We start from the raw sequence: 16157 nt of genomic DNA on the forward strand, positions 1-16157 counted from the left end.
AATGATGTCGATCCAGCCTACAGTGAGACAGAGACAGGTGGAGCCATCAAGAACACTTTGAAAGAAGTAGTTACCAGTCTTCTGTTCTGACATCTATCCTTCCCCCCAGGGGTGGGAGTGGGGTGACTCCTTCAACCCATGGCTGGAAACCAGAAACCCACCAACTTCCACACATCCAAGTGCCAACAATTATACACAATCACAGTGCTATATCACTTCTGAAATTCCAAAATTAAACAGCTTTTTAACATACTGCACTCCTAAGACCATTCTGGTCCTGATCCATTTTCCTGCACCAGACTAAACCTCTTCAGGGGACAGAAATTCTAGAAAATCTCAAGAATTGGTTAAGCTTTACTACACTCCCTAAGCAGAACTCCTCTTAAAATGGGTACCATCTTTAAATAAGAAATGCTTTATCTATTAAAAGTCCTACAGTTAGGGACCCCTGGGTGGCTCAGCGGCTTAGTGCCTGCCTTCGTCCCAGTATCGAGTCCCACATCAGGCTCCCTGCATGGAGCCTGCTTCTCCCTCTGCCTATGTCTCTGCCTCTCTCTCCCTCTGTGTCTCTCATGAATAAATAAAATAAAATAAAATCCTTAAAAAAATAAAAATAAAAGTCCTACAGTTAAAAAACAATTCAACCATACCTAATTATTTTTTTCATCATCTACTGAAGATCATCTAGAACACATAAGTTTTTAGAAGACAAACATCATGTTTCTGTGAAATTGAAATCACTGATACAATTTAACTTTATCCACGTATATGGAGGTCAGGGATTCCCCTTCACCGTCAACAAAAAGCAAACAGGCATAAGGAGGAGCAAGGTTATAAACACCTTGACTACTGGACTGATGACTAATGGACAAGATGCCCATGGGGGGCAAATCCACTTTCTTCCAAAACATTTTAAATCTAGATTCTGCTTTTACTTAATGGGTATACAGCTTACTAACGGATCATATTACACATATAAAAATCAGGTATTAAGTACAAAGGAGCTGAGAGCAGGTATACAGGCATAACAGGCCAGCAGGGGATTAGGTGGCTAAGTGCTGGGCTCTTTATCAGACCACTTGGGTTTGAAACCCATTTTGTCCACTTACTAGCAATGTGACTCTGGACAAGTTATTTAACCTCATATCTGTAAAATGGTGGCAAATGTAGAGGAATTACTTCAAAGGTTAAGAAGATCAAATGATTTAATACACATACAATCCTCAGAGCTGTGCCAGCATGCAATAAGCCCTCAATAACAGTTTCCTGCTGTATGTATGCAATGAGTTCAACTATGAAGTTGAGAAATACTGCCAACCATCTGTGGCCCCTCGTGCTTCTTAGCAGGGACACTGCAGAGTTCTACCCCTGGCCCATGTACTTACTCAATGCCATCAACGAGCCCCCAGTCATCAAGATAACCCACCCACGCATTTCCGGTGGTGATGACCTCCCCACGAGAACATGCCTCTTGCGAAGGATCTCCTGCACCCGTCCCCAGAAGAGGAGAAGAGGAAGCACAAGAAGAAGCGCCTGGTGCAGAGCCTCAACTCCTACTTCATGGACGTGAAGTGCCCAGGATGCTACAAAATCACCACCATCTTCAGCCACGCACAGACGGTAGTTCTGTGTGTCGGCTGTTCTACTGTCCTCTGCCAGCCCACGGGAGGAAAAGCAAGGCTTACAGAAGGATGCTCCTTCAGGAGGAAGCAGCACTAAAAGCTCCCTGAATCAAGATGAGTGGGACACTATCCCAATAAACAGATTTTGGATAAAAAAAAAAAAGATAACCCACCCACAATGTTTTCTTCAATGTCCCCCACGAAACAGCAATGGAGGGTGGGTGAACTGATAACATCACATGAGAGAGGGGCTGATCAATATGAGGCATTATCTAAAGATGGAAGACAAGGCTAAAACGAATGTAGTAATGAACTACATAAACATCAAGCACCTACTGTGTACAAAGGATTGCTGAGCAGGGATAAACACAAAAGGAGCATACCTAGACACCTAGAACAAACTAGACATTTACAGTGCGGAAAGAAACCAGATGCTGGGCAGCCTGGGTGGCTCAGTGGTTTAGTGCCGCCTTCGGCCCAGGGCGTGATCGAGTCCCATGTTGGGCTCCCTGCATGGAGCCTGCCTCTCTCTCTGCCTGTGTCTCTGCCTCTTTCTCTCTCTCTCTCTCTCTCTCTCTCTCTCTCTCCCTGTCTCTCATGAATAAATAAAATCTTTAAAAAAATTTTAAAAAATAAACCAGATGCTATAACGTAAAAACAAAACCAAAGTCACCCAGCAAATGAGTAGACATTAGAATGATACATACAACAAACTGTATAATTAATACTAAGCTGTAAAGTTAATATTCAAATCATTAGGAAAACACCTGACAAAGCAATAAGGGAATCATTCTAAGTTTTAACCAAGAGGTCTTCCTGAGGAGCTATAACCAGTTTTGTTTTGTTTTTTAAATGTAAGGAGGATACAGAAAAGGTGGAAATAAGTTAAAAAAGATAAAGTAGAAAATGAAAAGGAACTGATCTGTGGGATGGAGTTGGGAGGTGGGCAGAATGTGAGTGGTCTTAGAAAAAATTAGCCCCAGGAACCGGTATAGCGACCTAGGAATAATGTCTAGGACATCATTCAATTTGAGAATCTAGGCTAACATCACAGTAACAGAAAAGCAGCTTGATTAAACATAAGGTAAAATTTTAGTCCAAGAATCCTGAAGCCAACAGCAGGTTACCAAAAGAAACTGTGAAATTTAGTATTTGGAGATATTAAAGAATTCTGTTACAAGCCATCTGTCCTGAGTATTCCCAGTCTAAACCCATCCTGAGCAGAGGCCCTTGGAAGCTGGCAGGCACAGGAACACTCTTGTGACTAAGATGGAACATCTCTACAAAAGCATACACACAAGACGTGATTTTCCTCGGTAAGAGCACATCTGTTCTTAGACTGCATTTCTCTTTCACTTGAGAATTCTTGTCTTAGTTTGGCAGAACTTATCACAAGCAAACTTAGGAACACAAGGGTGGCTTGGTGGTTGAGCATCTGCCTTTGGCTCAGGGCATGATCCTGGGCTTCTCCCTCTGCCTATGACTCTTTCTCTGTGTCTCTCATGAATAAATAAATACAATCTTTAAAAACAAAACAAAACACTTTAGGAACATATGAAACAGCTAGCAAAACATACCCTGAAAGAACATATACGGAGAATAACAAGAGAGTGGCGTGTTACTCTCGAAATGTCTATAGTGAAAGGGGAGAAAAGATGGTACACAGGTCCGCAGTCAGTGGAGTCCAGATCTGTGAACCACAGGCCTGATTCTGGGCTGCACTCTGACACGTTAAATGCTTCCCCCAAACTCCCCCTCTACCACACTCACAGCTGGATGCGTACTGTAACCCTGTCAGACATAGGTGTTTGTTTTCACACAGGTTACCAAGAGACAGTCGCCAAAGGTTTACTTTCATCGTTTACTCAGCATAAGCTCACGTTTCTGTCTAGCCAGCCATGTATCCAACACCCCTCTGTACCATGTATTCACTTTCTCACACATGTCGTGCACTTCCCAAGTGCCTACTATGTGCCAGGCACGTAGGCGCTGAGGGATGCAGCAGGGAACGAGATGAAATTCCAGGCTGGCAGAGAGACATGCACCTATAGTATCTGTTATGTAAACTGACTGTCAGTAAGAAAGTAATACAGCAGGGGTGGGGTGGGATCATGAAGCATGATGTACTCTGGAAAATATAGTTAGAGAATGCAGCCCCAAGAAGGTGACAAGAGAACAGATACCTGAGAGGGGCAGAGCATCAAGGCAAAGGATATACCAGTTAGCAGAACAGGTGAATACAAGGGCCCCAAGGCCAGTGGGTGCTTGGCATGCTCCAAGGCCACGGGGTGGGGGGGGGGAGGTGGTAGTGGATGGCAAGTATGGGAGTCCTCCTGTCCTCCACTCCCTGCCTAGCACCCAGAGCTCACTCGGTAGTGGTCCACAGAAAGCAACCACATGGCACAACTTGCAGACAGCATGTGGCCAAAAGGCGGGGAAGAGAAGATGCCAAGCCTTAATTGCTCTCACTGCCACTGTCCCCTCATCCTCCTGACTGCAGCCTGCTTGCCAGCACCATGCCCTTTTTCTCCTCATCTCCCTTGCTGAGCCGTAGGCATATGACAAAAGGTTTCAGCAAATTAATTCTTCACTGCCAGGCGGGGCTGGCCCACCCTACTGGGTGAATCAGACACATGCTGAGTGGCCTGTGGGCCCGGCTCTACTCTTTTGTACTTTTCTAAAGGAACAGGAGAAGCAAAGGGCCCTGCAAAAACCCTTGACACTCTGCCTAGTGACCTGCAATCATGGGAACAGTATGACCCACTTTGCACAAGACATTCAACCATATTGCCAGGTCTGTGGCCTGCCTGATTGCTGCAGTGCCTCCCTCTTCTAGGCTGCCCGTGGGCCAGAGATATTACTTCTCAACAACCTGAGTCACCGTACCGGCAGCTCGGGCAAGCCAGGCCAAGTGGGAACACAGCTGCTCTGTACAATTGTACTAGCAGGGACCAAGCCCAGGCACTGGGCCCATGGTAGAAGAGCTTTGGTCTTAAATGAAGAAAAGAACAAGTCATTCTTTGATCTGGCCAGGAAAGGGGGTGGTCAGGACCTCCCAGGAACCAGATCATACTGACACTAGGCCAAACATCGCTTCCCTATCTTCCATAATGCCAAGTCTCTGATGCCCTCTCAACCTTACAGGGCTTCCCAGAATTACAGGCCACGATGGGAATAGGATCTGTCAAAAAAAAAAAAAAATCCAAGCATAACAGTATTCAAAGTATTCACTAGTTCACAGGCCACAAAAAAAAGATAATGACATTAAAAATGGGAAAAGGATAGACATCAGAGACAGGTAACTTAGAATAGAATTTAGGGGCTCAGTTGGTTAAGTATCCCATTCTTGATTTCAGCTCAGGTCATGCTCTTAGAGCCGTGAGACTTAGCCCTGTGTCAAGCTCCGTCCTGGTGTGGAGCCTGCTTAAAATTTTCTCTCCCCCCTCCCCACCCCCTCTAAAAAAAGAACATATTTTATTTTTAAAAAAGATTTTATTTATATTTATTCATAAGAGACACGGTGAGAGAGAGGCAGAGACACAGGCAGAGGGAAAGGCAGACTCCCTGCAGGGAGCCCTATGTTGGGGGGCTTGATCCCTGGACCTGGGATCTGGGATCATGACCTGAGCCGAAGGCAGACAGATGCTCAGCCACTGAACCACCCAGGTGCCCCCGGAAAGAACTGATTTTAAAGAATTCCTCTTTTATGCACATTTTCCAAAAGACAGTTGAAAGCTGCCTCTTGCTATCAAATTCTAGAGTGTTTGCGGTAACCATGTAACTATTATAATTGTGCCTCACCGCAAGTATCTAAGAAAATTAATTAATGAGCTGGGAGCCTGACAACGTGGGGGTGGATCCCAGAACTCCGAGACCATGACCTGAGCTGAGGTCAGTTACTTAACCCACTGAGCCACCCAGGTGCTGCGAATCACATGTTAATTCCACGTCCTGCAGCAAGTTCCTGCCGCCACACATACTAAGAGTGGTAGGACTGAGGTACACGTGAAGCCTGAATGCAAGAGAAACATCAGAACTACCACGGCCTGAAATGCAGAAACCTGACCGTACTGATGCAAGCAGAACACAGAAGGGCAAAACCTCATCCTTCAGAGAGAGCCCTGCTCATGTGGAAAATCTGTCAGCTCCCTCCAGGAAGAGTATGTCCAGGTGAATCATCTGTGTGAGGTTAAATAACCATTAGTGGTGTTCTCTTTGATCTATTATCAAAAAGAGTTTGCTGGAGGCTTGTTCAAAAGAGATAAATAAAAAGACACCACACTAAGCTTTAAGCAAATCAGTTGCACCCCCCCAGCTTTCCATCTGGCACCCAAGAGGGACCACAAAATGTGAGAGAATGGGAGGGGGTGACAATAGAAGGGTGCTGGGGTTAACGAGAGATGGCGTAGAAAGTTGCTTCCTTCACAGCTCTCAAGAGGAGTTTTTGGTCTCGCTGAGAATGCAAATGCTATCATCTTGGCTGTTTATATCTGCAGCAGGACAAGGGGGAAGGCTGCTCAGAGGCTGAAAAGTATGAAGATCTTAGGGCAAATCTGTTTTAAAAGACATCAAGATTTTAAAAAAATTTTTGCTATAGTGAAGAAAGTTAATTTCCTAAACTCACAAGCAGTAACGATCTCTGGGGTCAAGTCTTGGCTTTGCTTGCTGCTACGGCCATGGTAGGAGGCAGTGGGCAGTTTGCTGTGAAAATCAGTTAAGTCACATGGCCTTTGGCTTACAGATGTGTTTACTGCAGATATTTAACTACTGTTTAGTAGAACTTCCTCATCATATGCTGTTTTATGCTTTGAATGGTCACAATTCATCTAAAAATGAGTCAACTGAGCTGACGAGCTACGAGGGGTCAGGATGAAATCTGCCTCCACTTTCTCTTCTCCTACCCATTCATCTCTTTAACAGTCAACTTGTGTTAGGCAGGCATGGGAACATTCTTCAAGTTGGCTGCCAATAACACAAAACATTAAATAGTGCTTTAATTTGGGAGTCACAACACTCTTTCCTGAATTTAAAAAGATTTTTCTAGGTTGGAGAAAATCAGCTCCAGAATGAGAGGAGGAACGTAAACCATACCTTGCTCAGAAATGTCAAAATATAAAATATAAAAAACACTATCATAAAGACCATGAGGGGAATGATATCTAAATGCTAGCAAGCTTTCAGATACGAAAGTAAACTGACAACAGAATTCCTTTAGAATGCTGGCATTTAAAAAAGTGATAACTCTGGATTAAATAAATCTTGGCTCGAGAGACACTATCTGCCACATCAGCACTGTTCACTCTGCCAACCCACGAATCTATGCTGCTGCTTTTTTCCCTGCAGGATTCCCATACTTTCTAACCTCCATTCTACGGGCATAACAATCTGACACAATCATGTTGCTTACCACACTTCACCCAAGTAGAGAGAGAACACAGTCTTACTCAGGGCTTTGGATAAATAATTGCAAAAGGAGGGCACAACAAAGGACTGTTTCAGGTTGGCTCCATGGTTAGAGACAGGTGAACAGCCTCACTCTGGAAAAGTGTTCAATGGGGGTGGGGTGGATTTTAAATGTTGCAATAATCAATTTTCCTTATTACAAAGGTAAGATTAGGGATCCCTGGGTGGTGCAGCGGTTTAGCGCCTGCCTTTGGCCCAGGGCGCGATCCTGGAGACCCGGGATCGAGTCCCACGTCGGGCTCCCTGCATGGAGCCTGCTTCTCCCTCTGCCTATGTCTCTGCCTCTCTCTCTCTGTGTGTGTGACTATCATAAATAAATAAAAATTAAAAAAAAAAAGGTAAGATTAGACAGGTCAAAAGAGAAGTGCCCATCTCCCACTCCTTAGCTGCCCACCAGTTATTTAAGAAGTACTATTATTTTTTTATAGAAGTACTATTTTAACCACTGCTGGTTAAAAAAGGACTCCAGTGGAGTCACCTCTGTGGCTTTGTTTTTCAGTGAATCATCTGTGGATCTTTCCTCCCTGCTCTCCCTTAAGGTCTTCATTTCCAGCCCCATCTCCAAGGCCCAGATTAGATGTTGCAAAGACTCCCCATTGGCCTCTTGCAACTTTGCGGTCTTGACAAGTTGTTTAGCACATATCAACTTCAACTCTGACAGGACTTGCATACTTAGGTTTTCAGGTATTATGGGAACACACTTTGCACCTCTAGGTAAAGCCCAAGTCCCTCAAGGGCAAGTATTCCAACTTGTTCTATGCATACAAAAATTATTTATTGGTGATACCATCACTGAGGAGATATACCTGCTATTATAAAACGGAAGAGGGTGTCAGAGAGTGATACACATGAGCCCACAATGGCAGCTTCCTAAAACATGGACTAAGTCCTACTTACAGAAGGCGTTCCCCAGAGAAGAGCTCTGCAGTGCTAGGGATTTGGAACTCTAACGGAGTTGTTCTCCTCATAAGATGTTAAAGATACAATAACAAAATACCAAAATGCTTAACACACACACACACACCCTCCTTAAAGAGTAGAAGGAATTTCTTCCCCACTCAGTAGATGTAGATAATTTTTTCAGCAGTAGGAAGGAGGAGAGTAACATAACTTCAAACTTTTTTCTAGGGGAATTCTTATTCACAGTTAAAGAAAAGAACGTGCCAACGAATTCAAAGTCCTTTCCCAAGTTCTCAGAAGGAGGATTAAAGGACCCCATACACTACCCCCACTTACCCAACAACATTTGGAGAGGATTGGCCGAAAAAATTACTCTTATAGAGTTTTATTACCTTAAAGATAACAACTTTATTCTCACTTGTTCACAGAAGAACAAGAACGGTTGTGATGATGACTTCTGCTTAGGTGAAGCACCCTGTCATCTGAAAAAGACCATGCTAATCTACATAGAGAACATTCCTTGCTGATGGATGAAGGCCAGATTGCTGCAGATGGACTTATAACTCTGCTCTCCAGAGTTTTGCTGACTAGTTAATCCCCAGAAGGCTACAGTGAGAAGGCAAAAGATCAAGTGCCGGGATTTGGTCATCCCCGTGACTAGTTTTATTTCTGTGCTCCCAGTAATTCTCACAGAAGAACTGTCCTTCTCTCTACTAGTCAACGGAAAGGCGCCTGACTCACTGAATTAACAAATATTTAACAAGTGCCTACCATGTGTCAAACAGCATACTGCTTGATCAGGAAATGACAGCAGATATGGATGTGATATGGATGTGACCCCATCTTCTTGAAAGGTATAGCAATATACAGTGTGCAAAGATAACTGTGAGTCAATCACTTCTAGAGAACAGTGATTAGGAGCCTATACCCTGGAGCTATACAGCTTGGGTTCAAATCCCTGCCCCACCACTTAACTGGCCATGTGACCTTGGGCAAGTGACTCACTCTTTCATGCCCTGGTTTTATTATTTATAAAACAAATGAATTACAGCGGCACCTGGCTGGCTTATTCTGTAGAGCATATGACTCTTGATCTTGGGGTTGTGAGTTCAAGCCCCATGATGGGGGTAGAGTTATTTTTTAAAAAATAATAAATGTTCTATAAGGAACTTATTAAACTCAACAGCAAAGAAACAAACAATCCAAACATGAAATGGGCAAAAGACATGAACAGAAATTTCACAGAGGAAGACACAGACATGGCTAACAAGCACATGAGAAAATGCTCCGCATCACTGGCCATCAGGGAAATACAAATCAAAATCACAATGAGATACCACCTCACACCAGTGAGAATGGTGACATTGAACAGACAGGAAACAACAAATGTTGGAGAGGATGTGGAGAAAGGGGAACCCTCTTGCACTGTTGGTGGGAATGTGAACTGATACAGTCACTCTGGAAAACTGTGTGGAGGTTCCTCAGAGTTAAAAATAGATCTGCCCTATGAACCAGCAATTGCACTGGTGGGGATTTACCCCAAAGATACAGATGCAGTGAAACGCCGGGACACCTGCACCCCGATGTTTATAGCAGCAATGTCCACTATAGCCAAACTGTGGAAGGAGCCTCAGTATCCATCGAAAGATGAATGGATAAAGAAAATGTGGTCTATGTATACAATGGGCTATTACTCAGCCATTAGAAATGACAAATACCCACCATTTGCTTCGATGTGGATGGAACTGGAGGGTATTATGCTGAGTGAAATAAGTCAATCGGAAAAGGACAAATATTATATGGTCTCATTCATTTGGGGAATATAAAAATTAGTGAAAGGGAATAAAGGGAAAGGAGAGAAAATGAGTGGGAAATTACAGTGAGGGTGACAAAACATGAGACACACCTAACTCTGGGAAATGAACAAGGGGTAGTGGAAGGGGAGGTGGGCGGGGGGTTGAGGTGACTGGGTGACGGGCACTGAGAGGGGCACTTGGTATGAGCACTGGGTGTTATGCTAAATGTTGGCGAACTGAACTCCCAATAAAAAAAATTAATAATTGGGGATCCCTGGGTGGCTCAGCAGTTTAGCGCCTGCCTTTGGCCCAGGGCACGATCCTGGAGTCCTGGGATCGAGTCCCGCGTCGGTCTCCTGGCATGGAGCCTGCTTCTCCCTCTGCCTGTGTCTCTGCCTCTCTCTCTCTCTATCATGAGTGAATGAATGGATAAATAAATAAATAAATAAATAAATAAATAAATAAATTTTTTTAAAAAAATAATAAAAAATAATAAATGTAATTACAGTACCTTCCTCATGTGATTAACTGAATATATGTCAAATCTTAAGAATAACGAGTACATGGCACACAATGTATGCTGCAAACATATTAGTATCATCTTACAAAGACCTTTGCCATTGATCAATTTTACATTCAGTAGTTATGAAAATGAGTTTTGCCAAGCCATGAATCAAGAGTTCCCTGCAAAGGCCATGGGAACTGTGAAATGTGCCCATATCCACCACTCACGGGTCTGATATTCTCTATTTTGGGTGGATCACATGCCATAATAATATTTGTGAACATGGAGATTTGTTTTTTTTAAGATTTTATTTATTTATTTATGAGATACAGAGAGAGAGAGAGAGAGGCAGAGACACAGGCAGAGGGAGAAGCAGGCTCCATGCAGGGAGCCCAACATGGGACTCGATCCCAGGTCTCCAGGATCAGGCCCTGGGCTGAAAGTGGCGCCAAACTGCTGAGCCCCAGGGCTGCCAGGAGATTTTTAAGGGTCTCTAGATAAATTCCTCTAGAATGTTAAGGGGATGTCACTGACTCCTCTGTGGGTGGAAGAGAAGATCCACTCTTTAGCAGAGTGGAAAGAGGTCTGTACCTGAGATGCCATGGGTTTTAAGATTGAGCCCCATGTCAGGATCCACACTCAGCAGGGAGTCTGCTTGAAGAGTCTCTCCCTCTGTCCTTCTGCCTACTTGCATGAGTGTTTTCTTTCTTGTGCGCTAAATAAATCTTAAAAAAAAAAAAACTAGCCCATACAAACTTTCACAGAAGCATCTTCATCACCATAAAAGGATGGTGACAATATGTATCAATATTGTTTGAGTTCATATCCGTGAGAATGAGAGAATTTCATTTTCAAGAACATAAAAAATAAATAATATTATCAAGTTAAAAAACCAGAAATCAGTCATATTCACCTATGACGCTTAGTAAGAGAAGAGAGGCCTCGGAAATCTTCTCTACATGGGAAGATGATAGAAAAAAGGATAGCAAAATCCTCCTGACCTCCTCTTCATATGCCCATCACCACTTCCACTGTATCTCAATCAGTGATAAAATTATAGGCTTATTTTTTTTAAATGATGTGATTATCAGTTATACTGTAATTATCTGTTCATTTGTCACAATCGCAATTAAGCTCTAAGCTCTTCAAGGGCAAACCTCTGATATTCTTATTTGTATCTCCAGAGAGCCTGGATCGATGCCTGATAGGTGGCTGATTACTGGTTGAAACTATGGATGAATGAGTGAATGAATGCCTCCATGTCTTTTAGAGTTTCATATCAAAGAGTTCTCAAATTTGTCTGCATTGAGAATTACCAAGGAGGTTTAAAAAACACAGACACTGTGATCCCATCCCTAGAAATTTCTGGGACCCACTACTCCTAGAAATTCTAATTCAGTAGCCTGGAAGCTGAGAAATTAATTTTTTTGAAAAGTCACTTGGGTAATTTAGATAAAAAGCCTTCTTTGGGGGATTCCTGGGTGGCACAGCGGTTTGGCGCCTGCCTTTGGCCCAGGGTGCGATCCTGGAGACCCGGGATCAAATCCCACGTCGGGCTCCCGGTGCATGGAGCCTGCTTCTCCCTCTGCCTGTGTCTCTGCCTCTCTCTCTCTCTGTATGACTATCGTAAAAAAAAAAAAAAAGCCTTCTTTGGGAACCATTATATATATATATATATATATATATAGTTTTTTTTGATGCTAATAAATCCCCTAAAGTTCTTGAAGTTCTATCACTGAAACAGTATCCATATATTGCACTACACTGACAGAGTCTAGACAGGGACTATGGTCTCAGGAACAAACTATTTTTCATTCTAACAAATTTTGTTACAATTCGATTTGCTCAAACTCCCACCAGCCAGAAAAGAAAATACAAAAAAATCATTTCCTTTCAACCCATCTCTCAAGCTGAATGAAATAAAACTCGATTAGGTTAGAGATCAGTTCTCTGATCTTTCAAACACTGTGTTACAGAGTACATATCACATATTAACAGCATGCATTAAAGTAGCCTAAATTCCATCCCCATTCTGGAATGTCTGTCAGTAAAGAGAGAGAACCCTAGTCCCTAGCACAACCTCCTGAGCCAGGCAGCAGTGGGGGTCATGTCTGTAAAACTCAGTGAGGATAGGGAACTTCTCTTTTGCTCCCTATAATCCCCAGCAGCTGTTCTGGGCAAACAGAAGGAATTTAGTAACTACTTGTTTAATCATACTGAATGGGCGGTATGGGATGCCACTGACTGGCTACCACCACCAGAAATCATGGCATAGACTTGGGCCACAGCCAACTATGTACACTCCTTGGAAGAACAAGTGGGCAATGGGAAGAATGTGGACACTGGCTGAGATGTGGGTGCTGGCTTGGGCCCTGTTATCATCAGTCCTAAACTGAGCCATTTCTTATTGGCTCCATTACCTGGATTAGATGGTCATGGTTCCTTTCAGTGACTCTGGTAATTCTGTGAAAAAAGCCTCTAAGATGCCTACCCCCAAATGATCCACTCCCACACTGAACCAGGGTTGTGCATATGACCAAAATAGCAAAAGGGATGGCATGTCACTTCTTGGACCAGGTCTTTAAAAACACTGTGACTTCCTTTTTGGTCAGTGCCTATGTTTCTGTTTTTCAGCTTATTAGCCCTGGAGAACGCCAGCTGCCATGTCATGAGCAGTCCTACAGGGAAGGCCAGCCTGGCAAGAAACTGAGGCCTTCTGCCAACAACCACCTGAGTGAGCCTGGCAACAGACCTGTGGCCCATCAGCTGCAGCATGTCTGCAGCTGCATGAAAGACCCAGAAGGAGAACCACTGGGCTAAGCCTCTGAGGGACTGGGATTCCTGAACCTCAGAGACTGGAGGGACAAATGATTGCTGTCTGAAGCTGTTAAATCTTGCAGTAATTTGTTACTCAGCAACAGAGGCAAGACTTAGAAATTAACAGATGAGTAGGGTAGAGAGGACAGGTTCTTCAAAGTTAACTCTCCTTTTCGTTGCTGGCTTTCATTTTGGTTTGGACACATGATCAAGGCCCCAAGTGGCAGCTCTGCCCTAAGGAATAAATGCTCCCTCTGCCTTGATTAAATTGGAACTAGGAAGGAAATGAAAAGGTCTGTTGTCTAAAGTATAGAATTTGGTTATGAAGACAATATGGTACTTTTATTACTAGCCCGAGGCTTTAACTGACAAGGAAGCTAACATTTATTGATTATTATTCAGCTTTTCAAAGACAATAAAGAATTATCCTCATTTTTAGATGAGGAAAATGCAAGTTCTGAGAGTTCAGATATTTATTTATCTGCAGGATACAGACTTAGGGTGGCTGACTATCCTGGTTTATTGGAACTCAAGGGTTTCCTGGGTTACAAAATAAGTGTGTGTGGGGGGATCCAGGAAAGCCCCAGGCACACTGAAAAGAGCTGTTACTCTATGTCCACACCTTGGGCTCTTTGTAATTCACCACACAGTTTTTTTTTTTGTTTTTTTTTTTTTAAAGTACATTGTAAGGCTATCATTTTGTCAGCTTAGGACCTGGAAAATGTATTTTGAAATGCCACCTATGAAAATGAAAAAAATCCACCACCTTTCTATATATCTCAGTACCCAAGACTGTTTTTTCTGTAAAAAAAAAAAAAAAAAAGTAGAACTGCTGTTCTTGATACAATATAGCAAGAAAATTTTTCTACCTAAGAGTTTCTGCAAACTTTTGTTTCAAAACAGCAACTGAGTCCAGGAATGATGAGTAGCTACTCCCACCCCAGGCCTCTGTAGGCCCTTGAGCCCTCCAGCACAGCTCAAAGGGCTGCCAGCCAGACCGGATGGGCTCCTCCCAGATCCACACACCAGGTCAAGTGCTCAGGCAGGAGGGGAAGGTAGGTTCACAATTTCCTCTTTTTCTACAGAAGTCCAGAGGCAGTCACCACTGAGAACTTCATTAGTAGTACGCAAAGGGTTTTCATATGCCAGGATGGCCACCTCTCAGCCAGTTAGCGTTGCTCAAATTGCTCTAGCCCTGTCTCTTAGTAACACTCACTAGGATGGCTATAAACATAAAGACCAACAATTATAGATTTTGGCAAGGATAAGGAGAAATTGGAACACTCACACACTGCTGGTGGGACTGTCACCTGGTAACGTTTGCTGTAGAAAACAGTTTGGCAGGTCCTCAAAAAGTGAAACAAAGAGCTACCTAACCATCCAGCAATTCTACCTCTAGGTAGATACCCAAGAGAAATGAAAACATATGTCCAAGTAAAAACCTGCACACAAATATTCACAGTGGCATCATTTTCAATAGCCAAAATATGGAAACAGCTCAAATGTCCACTGACTGATTAATGAACAAAATGTGTACACATCCACACAAGAGACTGTTATTCAGCTATAAAGCAAATAAGTATTGCTATGCACATGCTACAACATGAATGAACTTGAAAACATTATGCTAAGTAAAAGATTCCAGATGCAAAACACATACTGTATGACTTCACTTACAAGAAATGTCCAGAATAGGCCAATCCATACAGACAAAAAATGCTAGTGATTGTCTGGGGATGAGGGAAGAGTGTAAAGTGTTGACCTGTATGGCGTTTTTGAGATAATAAAAAGGCTTTGGAATTAGATGCACTTAAAAATAAAAACTTTAAAAAAGGAGAAGTACTTAAAAAAACATAAAATTTTGCATGGTCAAGTTCACTTCTAGAAATTCTTATGCTAAGGAAATAAAAGCAGATGTGCATTACAATTTACCTATAGGACTGTCATCAGTGATATAATAGCAGAAAAATGAGGGGTGCAGGTGGTTTAAATATCCATGTAGAAGTACAGGCTAAATAAACTATGGTACAGGTACAGAATTAAATATTAAGTGACCATTAAAATTATTGGGCATTTAGAAAAATGAAAACCTATGTTCACACAAAAACCTGTACCTGGTCAAAGTAGCTTTATTCGTAATAGCCAAAAACTGGAAACAAATATCATGAAACATTACTCAGCAAAAAAAGGGAGCACTCTATTGATACACTTTAACAACCTGGATGAAGTTTCAGAGAATTAGGCTGAGTGAGAAAAGCCAATCCACTTATATAGCAATTTTGAAATGACAAATTTACAGAGGTGAAGAAGAGAGGAGTCGCTGTCTGGGTTAGAGATGGTGAAAAAGCAGGAGGGAAGCTTATGTGGCTAGAAAAGTCTCTAGCTTGACTGCAATGATGTTAAGTATCCTGCCTGTGACATAGAACTACGGTTCCACAGGGGAAACTGGAAAAAAGGTACTGGAGTCTCTATTATTATAACTGCTTAGGAATTCAGAATAATCTCAAAAAAAAAGTTTAATTAACAACAACAACAAAAAAGATCCACATTGGGGCACCTGGGTGGCTCAGGTCATGATCTCAGGGTCTTGTCATCAGAGCCTGCTTCTCCCTCTCCCTCTGCTCCCCATCGCCCTGTACCCACTACTTGTGCTTGTTCTCTCTCAAATATCTTTTTAAAAAATCCACAAAAGTGAGGAAAACAAACCAATAAATAAGACTAAACACTTGATTTTTTAAAAAATTCAAATACCATATCCTATACCCACACCCCAATCCAATGACACATGGCTGTGATATTCTGATATTTAACCTTAAAAGGAGGGTTGTGCTGGAAAGGAACTGTCTGAACTATGACTCCATTCGTGAAAGCTTAACCCTTGACCTAAGTGCTGGTATTTTAACTAAGTTTAGTCTTCACAGTCTAATGTAGGTTCCCAGTAAATGCTTATTTATATCCAGACTAGTCAGGCTTTGGGGAATACTGTTTTGATCAGTCTCATGTTCTGATTCACTTAAAGAGCTCATACAGCTTACATGGGCCAGTTTTCAAAGA

The 16157-nt window shown here is 42.6% G+C and overlaps 2 protein-coding genes across 3 annotated transcripts in view; one reads left to right on the forward strand and one right to left on the reverse strand.

The window, feature by feature from the left end:
- Window positions 1-16157, reverse strand: part of ELOVL5 (ELOVL fatty acid elongase 5) — a 75055-nt gene that overhangs the window by 29461 nt on the left and 29437 nt on the right. The gene's annotated exons all lie outside the window — the stretch shown is intronic.
- LOC129512596 (40S ribosomal protein S27-like) lies at window positions 655-1967 on the forward strand. Its single transcript, XM_055329974.1, has one exon. The coding sequence runs from the start codon at window positions 1465-1467 to the stop codon at window positions 1717-1719; it is 255 nt and encodes an 84-aa protein (XP_055185949.1). The 5' UTR covers window positions 655-1464; the 3' UTR covers window positions 1720-1967.

Source organism: Nyctereutes procyonoides, unplaced genomic scaffold (assembly GCF_905146905.1).
Source record: "Nyctereutes procyonoides isolate TBG_1078 unplaced genomic scaffold, NYPRO_anot_genome, whole genome shotgun sequence".
Taxonomy (NCBI): domain Eukaryota; kingdom Metazoa; phylum Chordata; class Mammalia; order Carnivora; family Canidae; genus Nyctereutes; species Nyctereutes procyonoides.